Source organism: Cetorhinus maximus, chromosome 14, assembly GCF_964194155.1.
Source record: "Cetorhinus maximus chromosome 14, sCetMax3.hap1.1, whole genome shotgun sequence".
In the NCBI taxonomy this organism is placed as follows: Eukaryota; Metazoa; Chordata; class Chondrichthyes; order Lamniformes; family Cetorhinidae; genus Cetorhinus; species Cetorhinus maximus.
In genome coordinates, this window is record NC_135892.1 from 105,256,378 (window position 1) to 105,281,283 (window position 24,906).

Genomic DNA, 24,906 nt, shown 5'->3' on the forward strand with positions numbered 1-24,906 from the left:
GCTGATGTTGATACAAGAATGGCATTTCTGCTTTGAATGAAAAAATCTTGAAGAATTGCATCCTAACCCAGATGCACACTAGGTAGTGATCTGTATCTGCTTGTGTTGAGAATGATAATCAGATCCAGCTGGTGGCAATGCCCTTATCTTGGATGTCTCCTGGACAGCTTGTGGCATGGTTTGTTCTGAACACTCATGGCAGCAGCAAAGCTCAAGTAGTCTCTGTCCATTTTCATTTATCTTTCATAGGCCATGGTGTTCAAGGCACGAGGGCCAGGCCTCATGATCTGCGCTCACAATGCGTTGAAATGCCCCAGTAGGAAAGATGTTCTGACTTAGGGATTCTGCTGATGCCAGCATAAAGCACCTCATAGAACTGGTCTTTTGCCTCTGTAGTGGAGCACGTTGAGAGGCGGAGAGGATGCCTTCTGAACCATTTGTGGAAGTTTTATCACCTACAGTAATGAGTTCTTTACAGAAAAACCTACAACTTGCTTATGCGTTTCCTCTGAACTCTTCCCCTGCTAGAACACATTTTTCTTTGATCCATTCTTTGATCCACCGAGAGTGATCTGCTCTCATTGAGCCTGGTCTGTTGTAGCCTACAAAGTTCCATGCTAATCATGGCTGTCTTGTGCTCATTATTGACCAGCTGCAAGTCATTGGTCAGTCCCATGCACATGGTCCTGATGTTCCAGCTAGCCAATTTATCAAGCTAACAGTTATCATCTTTCTTTTCATTTGCTTAGTGCGGTGGATTCTGTCCATTTGTAGAGCAGAGACTCAGGACTCCAATGCACCATTGAAGCAGAGGGACCATGTTGGGTCAGCACCTTACTAGACAGGGGCTGCTGTCTTGAGATGGGCAGTGGCTGACTAGTGGGACATGATGGTCCCTCCCAATGTCCAGGACAGCCCATAGCACCTGTTCTCTAAACTAATCGAGTTGGGAGTGTCACTTGTAACTGCTGTCCCCCATGTCGTGTTAATGTGCTGCAGAGAAACTAGGGTGCCCTCTCCAGGGAGACACTGGGTTGCCCAAACATTAGAGTCCTCCTCTCAACCTCCCCAGTTGAGTCCAAAGGAATGCAAAGCACTATGTTTGGCACCGGCTTGGTTGGAGTTGCCAAAAAGATGACATATTTAGACGTTAGTCTGCCTTTGGGCTCTACTCCAGATTTTTTGTCAGGATTTACTCCTTTAGTCTTCCTGAGCTATCCACAAGGCATTGGAGCTATTTGGCCATAGCTGTGGGTTTAATTCTTGAGTGCCAGGGCATTTCCACATGCCAGTGGACCTGCATACTGCCTATCTTCGTGGGCCAAGCCTCCTCAGAGTTCCTCTGAAGCTTTAGCCTGGGGCTGCAAGTGTCCCAGTTTCTGTGTGTTGCTATGGGGAGGTACAGCTGATGACTTGCCAACGGAGAGGCTCTGAACTAAAGGAAGAGACTTACACGTTTAGTTCTCTTTTTCGCACTGCTGCTAGCCACCAGTGTGGGCTGAAAATGAGAATAAAACTATCACATAAAAATGGAAAACATGCTAACTCTCTCCACCCATCATATCGATCTGTTGGACACACTGACTCCCACAAAGCCTTTAACATAAGAATGTAAGGAATAGGAGCCAGAATAGACCATATGGCCTGGTCGAGCATGCATTGCCTTCAATGTGATCAATTATGGCTGATTTCCGAATTCAACTCCACCTTCCTGCCTGCTCCTATATTACTTGATTCCCTGAGAGGACAAAAATCTATCTTAGCCTTAAATATATTCAACAATGGAGCATCCACAAACCCCTGGGATAGACAATTCCAAAGGTGAACATATAAACATATGAAATCAGAGAAGTAGGCCATTCGGCCCCTCGAGCGTGCTCCACCATTCAATAAAATCATGGCTGTTCCGGTTGGGTTTTGAATTCCACATTTCCATCTATCTCTGATAACCTTTGATTCCCTTGCCTAACAAGAATCTATCTACCTCCGCCTTAAAAATATACAATGACCCCGCTTCACTGCCTTCTGAGGCAGAGAGTTCCAAAGTCGAACAACCCTGAGAGAAAAAATGTCTCCTCATCTGTCCTAAAAGGGAGTCCCATAACTTTAAAACAGTGCCCAGTGAAGAAATTTCTCATCTCAGTCGTAAATGATTTGCCCCTTATCCTGAGACTGTACCCCCATTTTCTAGATTCTTCAGCAAGATGAAACAGCTTTTCAGTGTCTACCCTGTCAAGACCCTTCAGAATCTTGTGTGTTTCAACGAGATCACCTCTCATTCTTCTAAATTCCAGACAGCATCAGCACAATTTACTCAGCCTTGCATCATAGAACAACCCTCTCATCTCAGGGATCAACCTAGTGAACCTTCACTGCACTGCCTCCAATGCAAGTGTATCCTTCGTTAAATATGGAGACCAAAACTGCATACAGCATTCCAGATCCCTATATAATTGCAGCAAGACTCCTTTATTATTGTATATCAATCCCCTTGCAATAAAGGCCAAAATGTCATTTGCCTCCCTAATTCTTGCTATACCTGCGTGCCAACTTTGTATTCCTTGTACGACTACATCCAAGTCCCTTTGAACATCACTATTTATAAGTTTTCACACCTTTTAAAAAATATTGTTTTAGTCTTACGAAGTGAATAACTTCAGACTTACCACATCTATCACCTGGTTGCCCACTCAACCTGTCTATGTCTCTTTGCAACCTTTTTTTGTCTGCCTCACAGCTTGCATTCCCACCTAGCTTTATATAGTCAGCAAACTTAACATTACTGTCTCTACTCTAGGTCGTTAATATAGATTGTAAATAGCTGAAGCCCCAGCAACGATCCTTGCAGCATTCCTCCACTAGTCACAGCCTACCAACTTAAAAATGCCTTGTTTATCCCTACTCTTTGCTTCAAGTCTGTTAACCAATCCTCTATCAATCCTGATCTATTACCCTAAATCCAGGAGTCCTTATTTTGCATATTAATCTTTGTGTCCTACCTTATTGAATGCCACTTACAAAGCACGAGTCATGAGTGATTACTTTCCCACATGCTTGGATGAGTGCAGTTCCAACAACACAAGATCATCAACACTATTCAGCACAAAACAGCTTGCTTGATCAGCACCCCATCCACCATCTTAAATATTCACTTCCTCCAACACCAGTGCACTGTGGCTGCAGTGTGTACCATCCACAAGATGCACTGCAGCAACCCATCAGCTTCTTCAACAGCACCTTCCAAACCCACAAATGCTACCATCTGGAACAAGGACAGCAGGCACATGGGAACACCAAAACCTACAAATTGCCTTCCAAGTCACACACCATCCTGACTTGGAAAAAAATCGCATTCCTTCACCGTTGCTTGATTAAATCCTGGAATTCCCTCCTTACACCACAAGGACAGCATCAGTTGAAGCAGGTGCTTATCTCCACCTTTTCAAGGGTAATTAAGGATTGTCAATAAATGCGGGCCTTGCCAGCGATGCCTGCATCCAATGCACAAATTAAGTTATTTCAGAAGAAATCAGTGTGATATGATATCACACATATTTCAATTATTGTTAACTAAGGTAAAGATTTCTGAAGAAAACAATAAAGGTTCACCAGCAGCAGTGGTCAATGTTATTTCAGTGCCATAGCAGATTAAACCTCTTTATTGGAATCATTCAGAAACTTAACCAATTGAGCTTGCAACAAACCTGTGGGTTGCAGTGCAGACCTTACTGACATAAAGTTTGCTCTTTTTAAAAGTTTTCCTTTTTGGTAAATACAACTGGCAAAATAATAATGATTTTTTTTGAGGGGGTGAATTTGAATAATTATTGCATTATCATGTAATAATTCCTATGTACAAAAATCAAGAGAATATTCAAGATTCACAATCTTATTTATTAGTTAGAAATAAACAATGGATAGCCAAACCTATGCTACTACAGCTGTCAATGAGTGGGAAATCTGGGCAGATTTCCTGTTATTTTGTACAAAAAGCCATGTTACTCCTCAGAATCTGAATTCTATCTTCATGCAATATAAGACAGTAATTCTGCCCATTATGTCCACGATATGCAAAAGTCACTGAATATGACTTTGACCATAAATTGCAGTCAAGTGATTGTTAGATGGAGATTTTGAAGTTTATGTTTGATTGCCTTTATGATCAGAAAGACATTTCACAATCTTGCTTTTTTTCCATATTTTACCTGTCGCTGTTAAAATCGTTCAGGAGATTTGTGCGGAAAGTGTGTATCAGTGTTGTATCTGACAAAACTTTTACAGTTTTCAATGTCAGATGGCTGATGAGCCAGTTGTTTATGTATCCCATACTTGTGCTCTTAGATATTTCCAACATATGTTTATGTGCTCAATTTGAGCTGTTGAAAGATGCAGGCTGTAAACTGCTCCACCATCCATCCAACGAAAATGACAGATAATGCAAACCTCCTGCTGCTATTCAGCACTACTGTAAGAGGAAACAAACCATTAGAAGGCATTAAAATAAACACAGGACAGGTTCAGGAACATAACTATGTAACAAGTAAGTATATTTTAACATTGGGCCTTGAACTAAAATTACCAGTTAGGATTTTGAATTATTTTTGAAGGTCCCATGCCATTACTAATTGGCAGTCTGGTGCCTAGAGATTGGAGGCTCAACACAGTAACAGTGCAGAAAGAAAAAGAAAATTAAAAGATGGTGCACTGTTATTGTGGGAATGGGTGAAGATAAAAATAAGCTGTTGACAAGAGACACATAAAAGCAAAGAACTTGCACATATATTGCACCTTTCACAACCTAACAATGTCCCACGGTCAGAGGCTACCTCTGAGCCCAGGCTGACATACAAGGATAAGAATAAGGAAAAAAAATGCAAAGTAACTGCATAAATTCAGCTTAATAGATAGGAATAAATGAAAATGAAAAGTAAAAGTTGGTATTTCATGAGTTTCATGGAGGTAAAGAGAAGAATTTCTAACAGACCAGCAATTGATCTGTGCTGAATATTTAAACATTAACACTATCTGGTTAGGGTGACAGATCAGAGTTTAGCCATGTTTAATATCTTAAGAATACCTGCACAGTATATATTTTTTGTGGAGAGGGGCTGTGGAGGTTGCAGGTTGTGCCAGTATATGACCCCTGTAAATTGATTTCTGCTCGTTGGCAGAAGTGATCTCAAAGTCATATGGTACATATAACGTCTGGATACAGACTGCAGCATCAATGGCATTGATATATTAAGAGATGGGAGAAAATTGGCAAAGAAAAATTGGTAAGGAAAAGGGTGTATTTTACATGCTGTATTTTTTTTTTAATTCATTCATGGGATGTGAACTTCTCTGGTTGGGCCAGCATTTATTGTCCATCCCTAGTTGCCCTTGAGAAGGTGTGGTGAGCTGCCTTCTTGAACCGCTGCAGTCCATGTGGTGTAGGTACACCCACAGTGCTGTCAGGCAGGGAGTTCCAGGATTTTGACCTAGCGACAGCAAAGGAACGGCAATATATTTCCAAGTTAGGATGGTGAGTGACTTGTCGGGGAACTTCTAGATGATATTGGTCGTGGGTTTGGAAGGTGCTGTCGAAGGAACCTTGGTGAATTCCTGCAGTGCATCTTGTAGATGGTACACGTTACTGTACCTTGGTGGAGGGAGTAAATGTTTGTAGATGTGGTGCCAATCAAGCAGGCTGCTTTGTCATGGACAGTGTCAAGCTCCTTGAGTGTTGTGGAAGCTGCACTCATTCAGGCAAGTGGGGAGCATTCCATCACAATCCTGACTTGTGCCTTGTAGAGATGGTGGACAGGCTTTTATCTCAACAACTGTGAAATGAATGGTGAACTACTATCCAAGTTTTTCACAAGTACCAGTAGAAAAAAAAACATTCAGCAAATTACTTTTTCTGATTCCATAAAGTGTGGCAAGTCATATCACTGCAAATACAGAAAAGAAGTAAAAGAATGAGGGCTCAGAATCAAGGAAACTTGAAGGACTTCCACTCAGGGGAACCAGGGTGGTCCTGCACTGAGAATGCTGGGATATATCTTACCACCTTGTTCCAGCCACTGGTGTGGCTATGCCTCTTCCCTAGGGCTTGCCACTGGACAGCTGATGGGCTTGCCTATTTTAGGTGGTAGACACTTGTAATACACAAATCGGAGTTATATGACGTACAGAGGGCCCCATTTGCTAATTTAGGACTCAGACTATATTATTTCACTCCTGCTTCCAAGTCCATTCCTTCCATAGATCAAGAGTGAAAAATTTAGCATTCGTCTACAATGTCAGTTGATACTTGAAGACCCTAGACACAAAATCTTTTTTAAAAAAACTCATCCAAGTTCTTTGTCTTTTGAGCGTGGGCAGATGCAGAAGACATTTCCTCACCATTAAAATTGAAGCTTGGAAAAGGGTACGAACAATCTAACCTAAGGCAACAGACTCAGACAAATCTGAACTCTGCACAAAGGGAGCGGCTTCAACCATGAATATTCATACATTTAAAAAAAATAAATCTACATCCACTTAGCTTTTAATGATAAAAGTTATCAGATGGCTGTTCTTCAAAGCCAATTAGCCTAATTTACAGTAAATACAAATTGCTGTTACAATTTTGAATTAGCTGTAAAACTGATTGTCAGCACATTCAAAATCTTTTTAAAGAGTTGATACGGGAGGTGGATAAGTCAAGTGGGTGCTGTTACAAGCAACAGTGAAATACAGTTAACACAGAAGACTATGCCATTAACATTTCTTCAAAATATGTTAATTAATTAATTTGATATCATGAGCAGATTACCTCTGACAGCTTGTGCATTTGATGCAAGAACAAAGAATTTGATGAGGTTAATGTATAGTGGTGAGTAGTCATGTTCCCAGATCACAGCTGGAATCACAAGGAGTTTCCCATAACCAGACAATAATAAAGCTATTAGTAACGTGTTGCGATTTGATTTTTTCTGGATGAAATCATCTTTTGTTAACCACAAGAAAAAAAACGCCCCACTCAGGAATGCTGCCAGCTCTAAAAATAAAAAAATAACATTACAGCATATTTGTCTTCTTTTTTTGCAGAACTGTTATAAGCGGTACTTTTTTCAAAAATACTTTAATTTATATACTGCTTCTAACATTGTAAAATGTACCAGGCTGCTTCACAGGAGCATAAGCAAATAACATTCAACACAGAGCCACATAAGGAGATATTAGGTCAGGGGACCAAAAGATTGGTCAAAAAGAGGTAGTTTTTAAGAAGTGCCTTAACGGAGAGAGAGGTAGAGAGGCCTAGAGTTTGAGGGAGGGAATTCTACAGCTGAGGGTCAAGGCAACTGAAGGCACAATTGCCAATGTTGGAGCGATTAAAATCTGGGATGTGCATGCGGCCAGAGTCAGAGTAATGCAGAGATTGCAGAAGGTTGTGGAACTGGAGGAGGTTACAGAGATAGGAAGGAACAAGCCGATGAAGGGATTTGAGAATAGAGATGAGAATTTGAAAATCAAGTTGTTGCTGGACTGGGGCCAATATAGGCCAGTGAGCACAGGGGTACTCGTGAAAGGGACTTGGTGTATTAAGATACAGGCAGACATATTTTGGGATGATCTCGAGTTTATGGAGAGTGGAAGGTAAGAGGTTGACCAGGAGGACATTTGAATTTTCAAGTCTAGAGGTAATAGAGGCATGGATGAAGGTTTCAACAGATGAGCTGAGGCAAGGGCAGAGATGGCCAATGTTATGGAGGTGGAAGTAGGTAGCATTAACGATGGAGTGGATTTGTGGTTGGAAGCTTGTCTTAGTATCAAAAAGGACTCCAAGATTTTGAACAATCTGTTTGTGGGATAGAATCAATAACTAAAGAATGAAGTTTATGGCGGTGACTGAAGACAATGAATTTAACCTTCCCAATATTTTGCTGGGAGGAAATTTCTACACATCCAGTATTGGATATCAGAAAAGCTGAGAGACAAATCAGGCAGTGGAGGAGTCAAGAGAGGTAGTGGTGAGGTAGAGCTGAGTGTCATCAGTGTACAATGTTTTTGGATGATGTTGCCAAGGTGCAGCATGTAGATGTGAGTTTGGAGGGGACCAAGACCACGCTAATCCTTGCATGGGCTCCAGAGGTAACAGTGAGGAAGCAGGAAGAGAAACCAATGCAGCTGATTCTTTGGTTATGAATAGTTAGGTAATAATGGAACAGATGAGGTATAACTTGTACAAAGTATAACTGATGATTCAATTCACTTTTTGAAAGTTGTCTATTCCTCATTTCAATTAAATTCAATTATCTGGTAATCTGAATTTGTGAGAGAACATTCCCACTTTAAATTGTTATTTACATAACCTTAATTCAAATTAGTGGATAATTTTATGTTTTTACTGCAAAAAGCAACATTGTTGTAGTTTTTTCTTTCTAGTTCACCTGCTTTGTCCAGGTCACCTTAACTGTGATAAGATGGGTACGTGATCTGCATTTCACATTTGTAACAATGTTGCTTAAAGTCCATTGTCAGAAGGGCTATTGTGGTCTCCATTGACTTCCTGTCACCAATTGAGGCACAGAATTTCTTCCAGCAGCATGGGAAAGACTTAGAATTCAAAAGCATGCAGGATCAAATGTACATCTTCTATTGGGGGTGGGTGGGAGAATGTAAATTATGAAATGCAGAGGAAGAGAAATGGGAGCTGAATATGTCTCAATCTGTTACAATCAAACTGGACTTTATTTTATTAAAGCAAGAACAAGGTCCACATATATACATTATATCTGCTCAACAGGGTTGAGACACGAACAGGTCCCTTCCAATCCAAATGTTAGATATTCTTTCACTCATGAAGGATGAGCATTTAAGATGATTTTTCTTATAAAGTAAAACAAAGTGATCTTACCCAAACTAGCTAATCCAAACATTTGGTAGAAGTCCCACTCTTTGGCATAACGAATTATATCTGTAGGATCAACAGTTTGCTGTGAATCCTGCAGCTGTGACCACCTAAGATATGCTTCACACAACAAGCAGAATATGCATAGCTTCCAATGAATCTGAAGGAAAAGGTTACCAAAGAAATCATTGAATTAACCATGTTCATATTTTAAAAGGCTAAACAAAAAGATTTATGCATGAATAATGGAAACTGAAGGAGTGTGTTTCTTGGTGCCTTTTAACAGAACACTCAATACAGAGTTAATGCCTTCAGGAAGAAATGGTAGAAAATTGTGAAGGGAAATAAGACAGCATATTGATTACTGTGACAAGAAGGGTGTTATCATCAATAGTTAAATTTACTAGAAAATAATCAGTCATATGATGCACAACAAGGATACTTGTATTGTATTTTCTTGTAATTACCGAGGAACTCACTGTGAAGTAGTACTAAAATTTAAAAGTACTTACATTAATCTTGGTATTGAGGATTATATGCCTATAAGCTTGAACTTTACATAAAATTGCATCAATGAGAATGATCACTGGGTCATATTCAATATACTTGTCAACCGGTTTCTGGCATGACTTCTGAAAGTAAAAATTTTAATTATTTTTTTCAGTCCCACTGATCTATTATTTGCTCTATTAGGTTAACATTTACTGGATGACATTTGTGGATCTGTAGACAAATTATATGACATAAGCACTACAGTGACCCTAGAGCTATAATGTCATTGTATATTAATGAAAAAAAGCACTTTGATTAAATGAAATAAGAGCTAGGAATGTAAGAAATAAGAGTAGATAATTACTAAAGTTAAAAAAATGTAACAGTGTGTGAAGTAAATTAATTGCACAAAAAAGAAAATGGATGTGGACTTTTATGTAGCACAGGCCAAAATTTAAATTACGTGCCACTCTCCCACTTGGGAGTTCGGAGTCTGTCTTTTTAAAAAATTCATTCCTGGCGCAAAAGAGTGCTGCATTATCAGAGATGCCATTTTTTAGATAAGACCTGAAACCAAAGCTCCACGTGCCTTGTCCATCACAAAGAGCATGGTGTTTGCCCAGCAGCTGGGTCAAGATTTACCCTTCCACCAACATCATCAAAACAGATTAACTGACTATTTGTTCTATTGCTGTTTGTAAGACCTTAGAGTGCACAAATTGACTGCCAGGTCTCCTTACCTTACCAATGCTCAAAGAAAAGGAACAATCTGGCTGCGAAGCACATTGGGATATTTTGAGGTTGCGAAAGTTGCTACATAAGTGCAATTTCTTTCTTTCTTTCATAAAGATCTGGGGGGGTTACTTAATTGGGCCAGCCTATCAATAATGTAGCTACGATAGCAAGGGAGAATCTGTGACAAACTGATTTCCTGCTGATGCCTCAATGCTTCTCCACTATCTAAAGACTCAAGAAAGGAGTTTGATGGAATACTCACCACTCACCTGGAATTGGTGCACGTACAAAAACACTCGGAGCTTAACCATTCTGGGCAAAGTAGTCTGCATAATCAATGTCCCAATTGTTGAACTGAATATGCCCCCAACCACCCCCACATTTGAGTCACATACCACCATTGACTTGGACCCAGATAAAGACACAAGCTGCTTTTATACAATGCCTTTCATGACCTCAGGACCTCCACAATACTTTTCTGTCAACAAGGCACTTTTTGGAAATGCAGTTACTGATGTAATAGCATCATAGGAACAGGAGTCGCCATTTAGCCCCTCGCGCCTCTTCTGTCGCCAGTCAGAGATTATGGCTGATCTGCGACTTAGCTCCATGTACACATCTTTGCCCAATATCCCTTAATAAATTTGACAAAAATGTATCAATCCCAATTTTAAAATTAAGTGATCTAGCATCAATTACCATTTGCATAAGAGAACTCCAAACTAAATGTAGAAAACATGGCAACCAATTTTCACAAAGCTAAGTTCAGCAAAATAAATGACCACATATTGTATTTTAATTATGTTATTTGACGTTAACTTCCATCTGGACGCTGGTGAGAATTCTCCTCCCTTTTAATAGTGCCATGGATCCTTTACATCAAGACATCTTATCCAGAAAAGGAACCTCCAATAGTGCAGTGCTCCCTCAGTACTCCACTGGAGTATTAGCCTAGATTACGTGCTCAAGACTCTGGCTTTGCACCCACAACTCAAGAGGTAGGAGTGCTTATGCACTAAACCACAGCTGACACCGTTGCTGGGTCTATCCTGGAAATCTGGACCAAACACTCTGTGAGGGCACCATGATCACAAGGACTGCAACAATTTAAAGAGAAGGCCCACCACCAGCTTCTCAGGACAAAGATGAGCGATAAACGAAGTCTTGGCTCAAGATCCCAAAATCAAATGGAGAAAAGAAATGAACACATGACTTTAGACTCCAAAATAAAAGTGGGGAGAATGGATAGTCTATGTTTTGTATTCACGCCATTAGATAATGGTGGCCTAGCTGGCGACACCCACTTCCTGTGAAAGAATTTTTTTAAAATCTGAAATTATAGAAATTTACAGCATGGAAGGAGGCCATTCAGCCCATCATGTCCACACAGGCCAACCATTAGTCAGCCTCAGCCCACTTTCCAGTTCATGGTCCATAGTCTTGTGCGTTTACAGCACTTCAAACACTTACCCAAGAATTTTTCAATGTTATGAGGGTTTCTGCCTCCACCAACCTTTTAGGCAGTGAGTCAGTTCCAGATAGGCAAGATATGGGCTCATGGAGTTTGGGGTAATATACTAGCATGGATAGAGAATTGGTTAACAGGCAGGAAACAGGGTATTAACAGGGCATTTTCAAGTTGATGGGCTGTGACTAGTGAAGTGCTGCAAGGATCAGTGCTGGAGTCTTAGCTATTTACAATCTACATTAATGACTTAGATTAAGAGACAGAGAACAATGGATCTAAGTTTGCTGTTGATATAAAGCTAGGCAGAAAGGTAAGCTGTGAGGAAGACACAGAGGCTGAAAAGAGATATAGACGGGTTCAGTAAGTGGGCAACAAGATAACAGATGAGGTACATAATGTGGGGAAGTATAAAGTTGTTGACTTTAGTCATAAGCAAAGTATTTTTTTTAAAGTGTAAAACTTAAATGTTGACAATCAGAAGAACTTGCATGTCAAGTCCCAAGTGATAAGGGACACAGAAAGTTGGCATACAGGTACAGGAAGCAATTAGGAAGGCAAGTAACATGTTAGCCTTTACTGCAAGGGGATTGGGGTACAAGAACAAAGGAGTCTTGTTACGATTGTACAGGGTTTTGGTGAGACCACATCTGGAATACTGTGTCGTTTTGATCTTCAGACTTAAGGAAAGGTACACTTGCATTGGAGGTGGTACAGCAAAGGTTCACTAGATTGGTCCCTGGGATGATGGGGTTGGCCTATGATGAGAAGCTGATTAAATTCAGCCTATATTTTCTGTAGTTTAGAAGAACGAGAGGTGATATCATTGAAACATATGAGATTCTGAAGGGACTTAACACAGTAGATGCTGAGAGATTATTTCCGCTAGTCAGGGAATCGAAAACACAGGGGTAATGTCTCAGGATAAGGAAGAACTTCAGTTACTTGGCTAGATTGGAGAAGTTGGGATTGTTTTCCTTGGAAAACAGAAGGTTGAGAGGAGAATTGATAAAGGTATTCAAAATCATGAGGGGCATAGAAAGAGTAGATAGCAAGAAACTAGTCCCACGATGGAAGGATCGAAAACCAGAGAGCACAGATTTAATGTAATTGGTGAAAGAAGCAATGGAGACATGAGAAAAAGGTGTTCATTCAGCAAATGGGTAGGATTTGGAATGGACTGCCTGAGAGTGTGGTGGAGGCAGAGTCAATTGAGGCATTCAAAAGGGAATTGGATTGTTATCTGAAAAGGAAGAATGTTTAGGCTACAGGGAGAAGGCCGAGGGAATAGCACTAGGTGAACTGCTCCTTCAGTGGGCCAACACAGCGACAGCTAGCCGAACTGCCTCCTTCTATGCTGTAACCATACTATGTGATTCTACAGATGGCACTTTGGGGGGGGGGGGGGGATTCTGAACTTACACATATGGTTATCTTGATGATGCCATGGCTGTAGTCCCTGTGCAGTTCCGACGCCTCCTCATTGCATTCAACGCACCGGTACGGCGGCGCCGACATTCCGACGAACGGCTGTTCACTTTCAAGAGCGCGAGGCCCAGACCAACCGTCCGTCCCCCACCCCAGCACCTCGCAGTTGCCTGGTTACCAGCTCGCGGCGCTGGGAGCGGTGGAGAGGTCGTTGGAGAGGGCGCCGCGCAATACCCGACGGGAGATGTAGTCTCCCTCCGATGATGTAAACTCGCTTTCGACTCGGGAGAACTACATGACCCAGAGGGCACTGCGGCAGTGCCGCCACTTCCCCTCCCCCCTATGTTTCGAAGAAGTAGCAGGGCAAAAAAAAAAGATGGCAGCTGCCAGTCAGCGAGTCGCGGCGGCGGTTGTTGCTCAATTTTTATTGTTTTCTCTGTGTCGTTCGGCATGGGCCGAATACTTCTCTTCCCTCTTGTCCTTTAGTAGCAATAGCCAGATGCAGAAGCAAGGCTGCGTCACTCAGTCTGAATTTGGGAACTCGGAAGACTTCGTGGAGTGCGGTGAGAGCCTGGACTTTTATTTTTTGCCACGTCCTTTTTTTTGCCCATTGCGAATTCTTTCTGATTTCCGCATCCGCAGTCAGGACAGGTACCTGCTAAAGTCACTGTGGCGATTGGGTCCAGGCAGGGTGGCATTTATGGATTTATTTTCTTAAACATGCATTCCATATACTCTGAAGTTTCTGGGGAAAAAGTGACATTTATAAAAGCAGTTTGGGCTGTTCTTGTGCACAACAAATCAATGGTTCAGTTTTAATGACTGTTCAAAAAGTATCTGATCTTATTAGTGCATTCTTCATTTCCTCATCCCTTTTACAAGCGCAACAGCAAATTGAGCCTTTAATGTAGTGAACATGTCAAGGTCCTTCACGTGGTCACCAATTATATAGGAAAAATACGGGCGGTGATCAAAAGCAGAGGCAAGAAGGTTTTTGAAGGTAAGAGAAATGGGAAACTACAGGGATTGACGGAGGGAGTTATAGTGAGGTCAGCGATGGGTGTTTTTTAAAATCAAATGTGACTATCGGAAAAGTCAGTTATGACTTCAAGGTTCAATTGGAATTCTCAATAGTAAATAGAAACATTCATTTGGTAAAGCAGTATATCTGCTGTCACGGTAATGCAGAGCATGGACAACAGGTGTGTTGATCCTGGACGCTTTGAGCTGAAATGTGTACACTTTGAATACTAGGAAAGATATTTATATTTTGTCCTAAATGGTAAATTTGTCTCCAGTGTCTTATTAGAAGATAAGTGACACTGTTATTAGTATACTGAAAACATAACTGTAAAGAATGTCAGTCATGTGGAGAGGACAGCTGCTGTTAGCCAATTTTGTTTACTGCCTCCATTGTGAAGGATTGGTATTTACTGCCGATTCAGTCACCTGTTTGTTGGTGTCTATTTTAAAAAGGCACCAGGTTTATGGAAAATTGTTAGCAAACTATTTGTCATTTGTTTATGTACAATGATGAGATACTAATGATGTTGAAATAGAAACAGAAACTAGGAGCAGGAGTAGGCCCTTCGAGCCAGCTCCGCCATTCATTATGATCATGGCTGATCATCCAACTCAATAGCCTGCTCCCGCTTTCTCCCCATACCCTTTGATCCCTTTCACTTTCAATTGACTGCATTGTTCTAAAAGTGATACAACTTGTATTTATATATCTTTATGAGTTCGTCTACCATTGCAAAATAAAAGGGATTGTAAGCTCTTGCTTATTGCCATGGAATATTTTTTTGGCTACTTTCTCAGGAGTGCAGTTTCACTCTGTTTCGCTATTTGTGTGTGTGAGCTTTGACTATGAATGTTGAGAGGTTAGTTGTGCAAGATCACAGGACAACCATGAGGGGTGGGAATTCAGGCTGTTTTCCCTTCTCTAATCCAAAGAGCTGAGGGAAATTAGGAGTTGCCCTCTTGCTGCTCTGATTGGGGGGTGAATCTTTTGGGTGGTGTATTCCACATCAACACAAAGTAAGACCTGCATTTATATTGTGCTTATCACAACCGCAAGAAATCCCAAAACGCTTTAACTTTTGAAGTGTAGTCATTGTTTTAATACTGGAACTTTTCATTCATGGGATGTGGGCTTGGCTGGCTAGGCCAGCATTTATTGCCCATCCCTAATTGCCCTTGAGAAGGTGGTGGTGAGCTGCCTTCTTGAACCACTGCAGTCCATGTGGTGTATGTAGGTACACCCACAGTGCTGTTAGGAAGGGAGTTCCAGGATTTTGACCCAGCGACAGTGAAGGAACGTGATATATTTCCAAGTCAGGATGGTGAGTGACTTGGAGGGGAACTTCTAGGTGGTGGTGTTCCCATCTCTCTGCTACCCTTATCCTTCTAGGTGGTAGTAGTCATTGATTTGGAAGGTGCTGTCGAAGGAGCCTTGGTGAATTCCTGCAGTGCATCTTGTACACTGCTGTTACTGCGTATCGGTAGTGGAGGGAGTGAATGTTTGTGAATGTGGTGCCAATCAAGTGGACTGCTTTGTCCTGGATGATGTCAAGCTTATTTTGTGTTGTGGGAGCTTCACTCATCCAGGCAAGTGGGGAGTATTCCATCACACTCCTGACTTGTGCCTTGTGGACAGGCTTTGGGGAGTCAGGAGGTGAGTTATTCATCACACAATTCCTAGTCTCTGACCTGATCTTGTAACCACAGTATTTATATGGCTAGTCCAGTTCAGTTTCTGGTCAATGGTTGATAGTGGGGGATTCAGTGATGGTAATGCCATTGAACATCAAGGGGCGATGGTTGGATTCTCTCTTGCTGGAGATGGTCATTGCCTGACACTTGTGTGGCACGAACGTTACTTGCCACTTGTTAGCTCAAGGCTGGATATTGTCCAGGTCTTGCTGTATTTGGACATGGACTGCTTCATTATCTGAGGAGTCGCGAATGGTGCTGGACATTGTGCAATCATCAGCGAACTGCAGTGACTGATTTCTACATCACAAGGTACACAAACAGCAATGTGATAATGACCAGATAATCTGTTTTAGTGATGTTGATTAAGGGACAAATATTGGCCAGGACGTGATGAAGAAGCAAAGTATGCTTTGCTTCAAATTATGCCATGGGATCTTTTATGTCTACCTACGAGGGCAGATGGGAAGACTGTTTAATGTCTCATCTAAAACACAACCCAGTAACAGACTAGTTAGGCTTACTGGAGAAAGACATGGGAAGCTTTTGAAAAGCTTATTTTCTCCTTTCTACATTTTTGCTTTTACTTCCTGAATCTAGCTGAAAGGAGATGCACAAGAATAATAAGGAATTATTCATCTAACTCACCAATGAAGAGCACTTGTCCTCTCATCAACACTCCCCACAGCAACCTCAAATTTATACCATAATGATTTGGCAATATAGCACTGTTTGCATTTGTAGCCCATTCCTAATTGCTTGGACATAGTAAATGTTGATCCTCCTGCTATCAGTCTTGGATCCCTTTCTCACAGCATTTAGTTCAGCACCATTTATCAATTATATTGATTGGAAATAGATGCATCATGGCCCCTTTGGAGTTGATATGGCTCTCATCTGACTTGCCCACTGATGGAAGATTGTAACAAAGCTAATCCTGAGCTAAACTAAGTTAAAACTGTAGATTCAGTCATGTACTAGCTGAGCTGGGCAGTACTGCAGTTATCTAGATAGCAGTTAATTGACCTGTCATTATTGGCACATCAGTGGAACCTGGAGGACTAGGTGGCTCCTTGCCTATGCCCAGGTAACCCTGTCATCCAGTAATCCAGTTATGATCTTGGCTGGATAAGTAGCAGGAAGCTTAACCAAATGCTCCATGATAGTAAGCTGCCTGGTTTTAGTTGTCTAATCTTCAGCACCACAACTGCACGCGTTTGAGGATCTGAGCTTTGGCTCTCGTTAACTGTATCTAAGATCTCCAGACTTGGATAAGAGTATGCACCGTTACGGTCTCGGTAGAGACCAATAACTTTCTTTTTAAAAAAAATCCAAAATCCCAGTTATTTACTAAAAGAATTAAGCCACAAGATTCCACAATTTAAAACAGAAGACTTTTTAACAATACAAGAGTCAAACAAAGCAAACACTAAATAATGTCTTAGAAAACAACCTATACTCAAACCCAGCATCAACATATGTCAGACATGAATTCGCAAGCAAATTGTGGTCGATTATAAACTATAAATTACACATTAAATTGCAGATACAACTAAGACAGATGTTAAGAATTTTCTCAACAGTCTACTAGCATATAGATATATGAACATACGAACAAGGAGCGGGATTGGTCATTCAACCCCTTGAGCCTGCTTTGCCATTTAATAAGATCATGGCTGATCTGATAGTAAACTGAAATCTGCATCCTACCTACCCTGATAACCTATCACCCTCTTGCTTACCAAGATCTATCCGCCTCTGCCTTAAAAACATTCAAAGACTCTGCTTCCACCACCCTTCCAGAAAGAGAGTCCCAAAGACTCACGACCAAAGCACTTTCCAAAATGGCGCTTCTGACATGTCTTCCTTTTTCCTTAACTGAGGTTTCCCACCCACTGTGGTTGACAGGGCCTTCAACCATCGTGCCTCTGCCCTCCCTCCCAGAACCATGATAGGGGCCCCCCTTGTCTTCAGTTTCACCCCACCAGCCTCTGCATTCAAAGGATCAAACTCTGCCATTTTCGCCAACTCCGGCATGATGTCACAGCCAAACACATTCCCCCCCCCCCCTCCTCCAAATCAGCATTCCATAGGGACCGTTCCCTCCCGGATACCCTGGTCCACTCCTCCATCACTCCCAATGCCTCATCCCCTTCCCACGGCACCTTCCCATGCAATCACAGAAGGTGCAACACCTGCCCCTTTACCTCCTCATCGTCCAAGGTCTAACCACTCCTTTCAGGTGAAGTTGTGCTTCTCTTGCACTTCCTGCAATTTTGTCTACTGCATTCACTACTCCCAATGTGTTCTCCTCTGCATTGGGGAGACCAAACGCAGACTGGGTGACTGCTTTGCGAAACACCTTCAGTCTGTCCGCAAGCATGACCCAGACATTTGCCATTTCAACACACCATCCTGCTCTCATGCCCACATGTCCGTCCTTGGCCTGCCGCAATGTTCCAGTAAAGCCCAACGCAAATTGGAGGAACAGCACCTCATCTTCCAATTAGGCACTTTACAGCCTTCTGCACTCAACATTGAGTTCAACAACTTCAGACCATGAACTCTCTCCTCTATCTTCACCCCCTTTTTTAATCCCCTTTTTTAAAATGTATTTTTATTTTTTATCCATCAATTTTCATTTTTATTCATTTATTCATTGTTTTATACCCTTTTTTAGTCCCCTTTTATCCATCTTTCCTCAACCACCGCCCTCTCCCCCACCCACTCCCTAAAGGGCCATCTGTTACTTGTTCCATGTTCTTTCATAGAGTGCCTACCCTTGTTCTGCTATTAACACATTCTGCTTCCCTATCTTTATGCCACTATCAGCACCTCCTTTAGCCCTTACCACTACCATTAACACTCCCTTTGTCTTTTTGTCCATGACATTTTTGTCAATGTCTCCTTAGCCCCCACCTATGGCTGACCTTCTTTCCAGCTTCACCTGCTCCACCCTCTTTAAAAAGTATAAATTTCATCACATTTCTACCTCTCTTTAGCTCTGAAAAGGGTCTCACAGACTTGAAACGTTAACTCTGTTTCTGTCTCCACAGATGCTGTCAGACCTGCTGAGTTTTCCAGCATTTTCTGTTTTTTACTTCAGATTTCCAACAACCGCTTAATTGGCTATTAAAAGTTCTGTTATAGTCTCTCTTTTTCAACCTCAGATCAGCATTTTACCCCACACAGCACCACAGGACAACTGGTGGTACTAAAAGTTTCATTTTCTCTCCACTTTCATTTACAATAGAGCATACAGTTTGTTCTTTTAAACCTGCTTCAGTTTAATACTCAGTAGAGAATTTTATTTGTAGATTAACCATTTGAAATGTACATAAAGTAGTTTCACTCTTGCTCCACTCAAAAGTTCTACTGATCCCAATTGCTAATCTATTTCAAGCAGTTAATAAGGTATATGGAATCCTTCATAAATAGAGATAAAAGCAAGGAAATTATGGTGAATCTTTATACAACACTGGTTCAGCCTCAAATGGAGAATTGTGTCCAATTCTGGGCACTACACTGTAGGATGGAAGAGAAGACATTGGAGAGGGTGCAAGAAAAGACTTATGAGAGTGGTTCCAGGTATGAGAAACTTTAGTTAACGTGGATAGATTGGAAAAGCTAGGCTGTTCTCCTTGGAGAACCAAAGGTTGAGAGGATATTTGATCAAGGTGTTCAAAATCATGAGGAGAATGGACAAAGTAAACAGAGAGAAAACTATTCCCATCGGAAGCGTTGAGAACCAAAGGGCACAGATTTAAGGTGATTGGCAAAAGCACCAGAAGCGACATGAGGAAAAACTTTTTCACACCGCATGTGTTTAGGATCGCGAATGCACTGCCTGTGTGTGGTGAAGGCAGATTTAATCACGGCTTTCAAAGGGAATTAGTTAATTATCTAAAGAGAGAAATTATACAAGGCTACGGTAAATGGGCAGAGTGTGGGACTGGCCGGACAGCTCTTACAGAAAGCTGGCATTGATACGTTAAGCTGAATGACCACGATCTGTGCTGTTACCGTTCTATGATTATAGGTAACTGATTACAGTTTGATAGTTCATTTGATGCAAAGTCTTTTCATGCATGTGATGTTACAGTGTAATAACGCATGTATAAATGCACATTTTAAAAATAGAAACAAATATATTTAAATATTATAGTCTATTCTGTGGAAATTTTTGTTTAGCGTGTGTTCATTGCTTTGAATATGTAAAATAGCAGTATAATGGTATGCACTTAGCCCATTGCTATACTTTTTTTTTAAAAAGTCCTTACATCACTACCATCTTATTGCAATAAAACAGCATGAATTATGTCACACAATTAAATACTTTGCAGTGCCAGGTTTTATGCAGAACAACATGGCATCCATTATGTACCAACAGCACCCCATAAGTAACATTGCGGTACTGGCAGATTTCTCCAGTCTTCAGTTAGTACCATAGGATCCTCCATGCCCACGTGAACAATCAGGGCAAAGAGACCTCTGCCTAATGCCTGATAATGAAGCTAGCTAGCAGTTAGTACTATACAGCAGTGCTGGTCTGACCCTTGACCTCTGGTTTTGTTATTCAACAGATTCTATGTAAATTCTATGTTATATGTATGTGAAAACTTTAACATTTTTTTCAGTTTTATATAGCCACAATGCTATTTTATCTTCCCAGTGGTCCTGTGAAGCTTTGCTTTTCTAAGTAACTCACGAAGCAAATATTTAAAATAAAGTGGGATTTAGTTTTTACAAAACAAGTTTGAAATAAAAACAAATAATGTCCATATTATGCAGCAGATCAGTCAGCACTCATAAAATTAAGACAGATTATGATTCAGTTGTGTACCCTTCACCAGACTGAAGGTTGAGATTGAATGTAAAAATAAAGAGAAAAGGGGTTAAAGTGTGAAGTGACTTAGTGAAAGGTTTGTTTTGCTTAATGTTTTAGAGTCTTCATTTCTGAATCCTGAAGACACTGACTGTATGCCTAGTGGGGCTCCACCATGTGAACCAGTGCTGTCCCTTGACACAGAGAAAATCCTGGTATGTTATTCTGTTTCTTTTAAAAAGAAATGGCATGGGTGGAGTAAATCCATTGTCTGAATCTGAATGTGCTTTTGTTTCATTGTTTTGAAATAGATGATTAATTCAGTCTTGGATTAAATAATTTGTACCTGCAATTTACTATTGCAGTTTAATGAGCCATAAAAATTTCAAATGAAAAGGATTAAGCCAGCTGGATCAGCTCCAGTCATAAAATCTGTTAATTTTATAACTAAATTTGTTTTATTTTTTTAAAGATATGTGTAGCATTGGGTATAGTAAGTACCAGCATTATTCAGAAATTTTATAGATTTATTTTGTCTTTGCTCCTAGACATTAGATTTTTCAGGCGCCAAACATAATTAATTTGGAATGGCCTAAATTAAGTTTGGTTTCTGGGGTATAATATAAAGAAGTAGAGTGCTATTGTTCATAGTAAATATCATAGAATCACAGAATGGTTACAACACATAAGGAGGCCATTCAGCATGTCGTATCTCTGCTGGCACTCTGCAAGAGCAGTTTACCTAGTGCCACTCCCTGCCTTTTCCCCATAGCCCTGCAAATTCTTCCTCTTCAAATAATTATCCAGTTCTCTTTTGAAAGCAGTAACTGAATCTGTCTCATTCTCACGCAGTGCATTCAAGATCCTAACCACAAGCTGTGTTTTTTTAAAAAAAAGTTTTTCCTCATGTTACCTTTGGTTCTGTTGCCAATCATTTAACTCGATGTCTTCTGGTTCTCGATCCTTCCACCAATGGGAATAGTTTCTTCCTTTCTACTCAGTCCAGACCCCTCATGATATTGAATACTTCTGTAAAATCTCCTCTCAAACTTCCTGTTCTCATCCCTATCTTTTGCAACCTATCCATGTGAATAAAGTTCCTCATCCCGAGAATCTGCGCCCTCTGTAATACGTTCACATCCTTCCTTAGATGCCCAGAACAGGGCGTAATATTCCAGTTAAGGCCAAACTAAAAAGTTTACAATAACTTCCTTGCTTTCCTATGCCCTAGTTATAAAACCCAGGATCCTGTATGCTATTTTAACTGTGCTCTCAACCTGCCCTGCAACCTTCAATGATTTGTGCACACAATTCCCCAGGTCCTGCACCCTGCACCTGCACCCCTTTCGGTTGTTCCCTTTAAGTTATGTTGCTTTTCCCTGTTCTTGTTACCAAAATGAATCACTCCGCACTTCTCTGCATTAGTTTTCATCTACCACTTGTCTGCCCATTCCACCAGCTTGCCTATGTCTTTTTGAAGTTCTGCACTATCCTCCTCACAGTTTGCAATACTTCCAAGTTATATGTCATCTGCAAATTTTGAAATTATGCCCTGTACACCAAAGTCTAGATCATGAACATATATCAAGAGTAGGGGTCCTAACACCAACCCTTGGTGAATTCCACTATAAAGTTTTCCCCAGTCTGAAAAACAGCAATTCATCACTACTGTTTCTTGTCACTCAACCAATTTTGTATCCATATTGTGACTGTCCCTTTTATTCCATGTTCCATGAGGTCACAAAGTTGCTTGAATTTTTTGATGAGATGGCAGAGAGGGTGGATGAAGATAATGTAGTTTATGTGATGACTTCCAAATATTGCAGTGTAGAAAATATTCCAGAATTGTAATAGTCTCCGGTTGAGCATAAACAGCATGTTTTAACAAATGACTAAAGCTTGTTTGTGGCTATGGAAGATCCCTTTGCTAATATGGCTTGCAAAGGCAGAAATTAGAAGCCCTCCACTAGCCACCAATATTCAACTAACGATGCAAATTGGTGAGTTTCTCCCTCTGGCCCTGTCATGCTGCTCTTGAGAGGTGCAGAAGAGAGGTTGCTCACTCTCTTGCCTTTTCTCCACCACTGGCGAAGACTGGGAAACCACTGAGGAAAAAGCACTTAATTCTCTCATTGATTCATAAGTTATTGTCTTTTGCAAGGAGCACCAGGAATTAGATTTTTTTTTTAAATTACAATAGCCTGAAACGTAATTGTCAACAGGAATTGATGGAAAATTAATCAGATCCATTATTTTTCATATCGTGAGCAGAGGCTAATTTATACAAGGGGAAGGAGTATTCAACAGGATTTCATCATAAATGGCCTCAATTGGACTATATTGAATTTTTTGTAGTAGTGAACAAATGTAAGATCGGTTAAGTAGCACAAAGTATCTGGGCTGCATTCTTTGAGGATTAGTGATGGTGATGCTGTGTCAAGATAACTTCTTGAACTATGGAAGTAACATATTTTGTACTTTGCAAAGTATACCTATAAAGTATTACGTTTCTCAATTTCAGAGTCAGGCTAAAGTATTGGCTGAACAAAAGAGGTTCCCCTTTTCTACTATCAATGCAAATACAAATGAGGAATTGGGTATGTATTAATTTGAGTTGTCAGTGACTTTTAATCTGGATTGTCAAATTAAGGAAAAGCCATTTTTTTTCTGCAGGAAAAATATTGTACTGTTTTAGCTATGTCCTATTTCCCACTGAGGTAATGGTCATAGGAGCTGCTACCAAGCAGCCACCAATGTTGTTCCAGAGCTGACTGTTTGGAAAAGTGCGAGAGCAGACACACTCTTCCATTAGCACCTGCCACTTGTGGGAAGTGCTATGCAAATCTCACAAATCTAATCTAATTATTGCAAGATGTTCTTGGATGCAGCATTTCAGCAATGGCCCAATTGGGATCAGCTGTGCTCTGAAGCAGAGTCATACAGACTCGAAACATTAATTCTGTTTCTCTCTCCACAGATGCAGTCAGACCTGCTGAGTTTTTCCAGCATTTTCTGTTTTTATGTCGGCTGTGCTGAGTTGGGTAGTTGTATTTGAAGTTGATATCTGTGATGCATTTGGACAATCGTTGGTTATAGAAAAAGTTTTAACAACCGTGACACCATTAGAAGGAAAACGTTGTTTTGCACCCTGACAATTTCTTTTGCTGTAACCTCCTGAAGGTTAGTTCCATAAATACATTACACCCTTTGATATGTATCCCAAAGGGCCATTGTTAATGTGTGAACCTCAACGGTGAAGGCCTACCTAGTCAAGGTATTTGGTTGCGAGGGACAACATGGACAAACATGATCCTGATACACCTTGCATCCACATCTTTGAGATGGTTGTTAGATAGTGATCAAGAAGCATTGTTTTTGTTTTGGGCACCAGAGCCAGTTGTTGTTGCTCTAGATCAGCCATCAGCGTAGGATAGGGATTGAACCTTGAACCTTTCTGTTTTATATTGCATTCAGTTTTTAGTTAATGAATTTCACTTTCAATATCTCTTCAGATTTGACAGAAAAATACCATCAGTAAATTTAACGTTGTTTTGCTGTGTCTTTGCTGATTTTGAATATTGTTGAGTGTTGATGACCCTATTGGGCTACTGACTGCCTGTGCTAAGCTCAGTCATTCCAGAGCTGAAATACAGTCGTTGAAATTACCCATTTGCTGAATTTTCCTCAGTTAGTGACTGTTGTTGCTGTTAAGAATTATTCATTCAGTTATTAACCAAGGTGCTGATCTTTAATTTACATGTGTTAAATCCATTTCCCTCGTAGTCTTGCATTCAGCTGGCCGTTTGATGTTGTCAGTGCTTAATTGCTTAAAAATTACAAAAAGAGGAAACAAAATAAAATAGCATTCAGAATTCATTGGAAATGAATTGCAACATCACTTTAATTTTAAAAATAATTCAAAATCTGTGCTAATCCATATTTGTTTCTTCCCAGCATTTGGCTATGCCTTGATTGGAAACAGCTTGTATGATGAAGCAATAAAACACTTTTCAGCACTGCTACAGGTATGTACATTTTATCAAAATTACAACAAAACTGTGACACAGCTTGAACCTTACACACTTATCGTGCGTTTGCATCATGTTTTCTGTATCCAATAGATGAGTGCCCTGTCATCTGAGAAGCAAATTTTTAACATGGGAAGACTGAGTAGTTGAATATTTATCGCTGAGCCAATATTGAATGTGATATGCATGTCATACATATTCTGTATTTTCTTCAGACCTGATAGATTAGCTGGAAAAATTGGGGCATAGGCATTGAATAAATACCTCTGATGGGATACATTCAATTTGAATATATAATAATTAGGTGGTAAACTACAATTGGTGTCAGTCATAATGACAC

The 24,906-nt window shown here is 40.5% G+C and overlaps 2 protein-coding genes across 9 annotated transcripts in view; one reads left to right on the forward strand and one right to left on the reverse strand.

Annotated features, from left to right (window-relative positions):
- Positions 1-3,873: 3,873 nt before the first annotated feature.
- On the reverse strand, positions 3,874-13,254 carry arv1 (ARV1 fatty acid homeostasis modulator). Of its 3 annotated transcripts, none has more exons than XM_078557422.1 (5): positions 12,993-13,254; positions 9,391-9,507; positions 8,885-9,038; positions 6,800-7,024; positions 3,874-4,465 (listed from the first exon to the last, which is right to left on the reverse strand). In XM_078557422.1, exons 1-5 carry the CDS (start codon positions 13,086-13,088, stop codon positions 4,359-4,361), a joined length of 699 nt encoding a protein of 232 aa, XP_078413548.1. In that variant the 5' UTR covers positions 13,089-13,254; the 3' UTR covers positions 3,874-4,358. The 3 variants fall into 3 exon arrangements, with proteins under 3 accessions (XP_078413548.1, XP_078413547.1, XP_078413546.1); XM_078557421.1 differs by having other exon boundaries at positions 3,874-4,462; positions 9,391-9,510; positions 12,993-13,253; XM_078557420.1 differs by having other exon boundaries at positions 9,391-9,510; positions 12,993-13,252.
- Positions 13,255-13,353: 99 nt separating this feature from the next.
- ttc13 (tetratricopeptide repeat domain 13) overlaps positions 13,354-24,906 on the forward strand; it is a 63,837-nt gene continuing 52,284 nt past the window's right edge. For 3 of the 6 annotated variants that reach the window (XM_078557408.1, XM_078557409.1, XM_078557412.1), the window contains exons 1-5: positions 13,366-13,561; positions 19,245-19,301; positions 20,659-20,753; positions 23,060-23,135; positions 24,493-24,563. In XM_078557408.1, the coding sequence (XP_078413534.1) occupies positions 13,375-13,561; positions 19,245-19,301; positions 20,659-20,753; positions 23,060-23,135; positions 24,493-24,563 (486 nt within the window). In that variant the 5' untranslated portion in view covers positions 13,366-13,374. Of the gene's footprint in view, positions 13,562-19,244; positions 19,302-20,658; positions 20,754-23,059; positions 23,136-24,492; positions 24,564-24,906 lie in introns of all 6 variants that reach the window. The other 3 variants (XM_078557410.1, XM_078557411.1, XM_078557414.1) reach the window with 1 other exon arrangement.

What these genes read in the sequence shown, in the direction of transcription:
- arv1 (XM_078557420.1), bottom strand. Translation starts at nt 13,088, where the DNA reads ATGTCGGCGCCGCCGTACCGGTGCGTTGAATGCAATGAGGAGGCGTCG. An exon ending in TCATCAAGATAACCATATGT is followed by an intron (nt 9,511 to 12,992) that starts GTAAGTTCAGAA and finishes TTTTACTTTCAG; the next exon opens with AAGTCATGCCAGAAACCGGT. An exon ending in TCCTCAATACCAAGATTAAT is followed by an intron (nt 9,039 to 9,390) that starts GTAAGTACTTTT and finishes CTTTTCCTTCAG; the next exon opens with ATTCATTGGAAGCTATGCAT.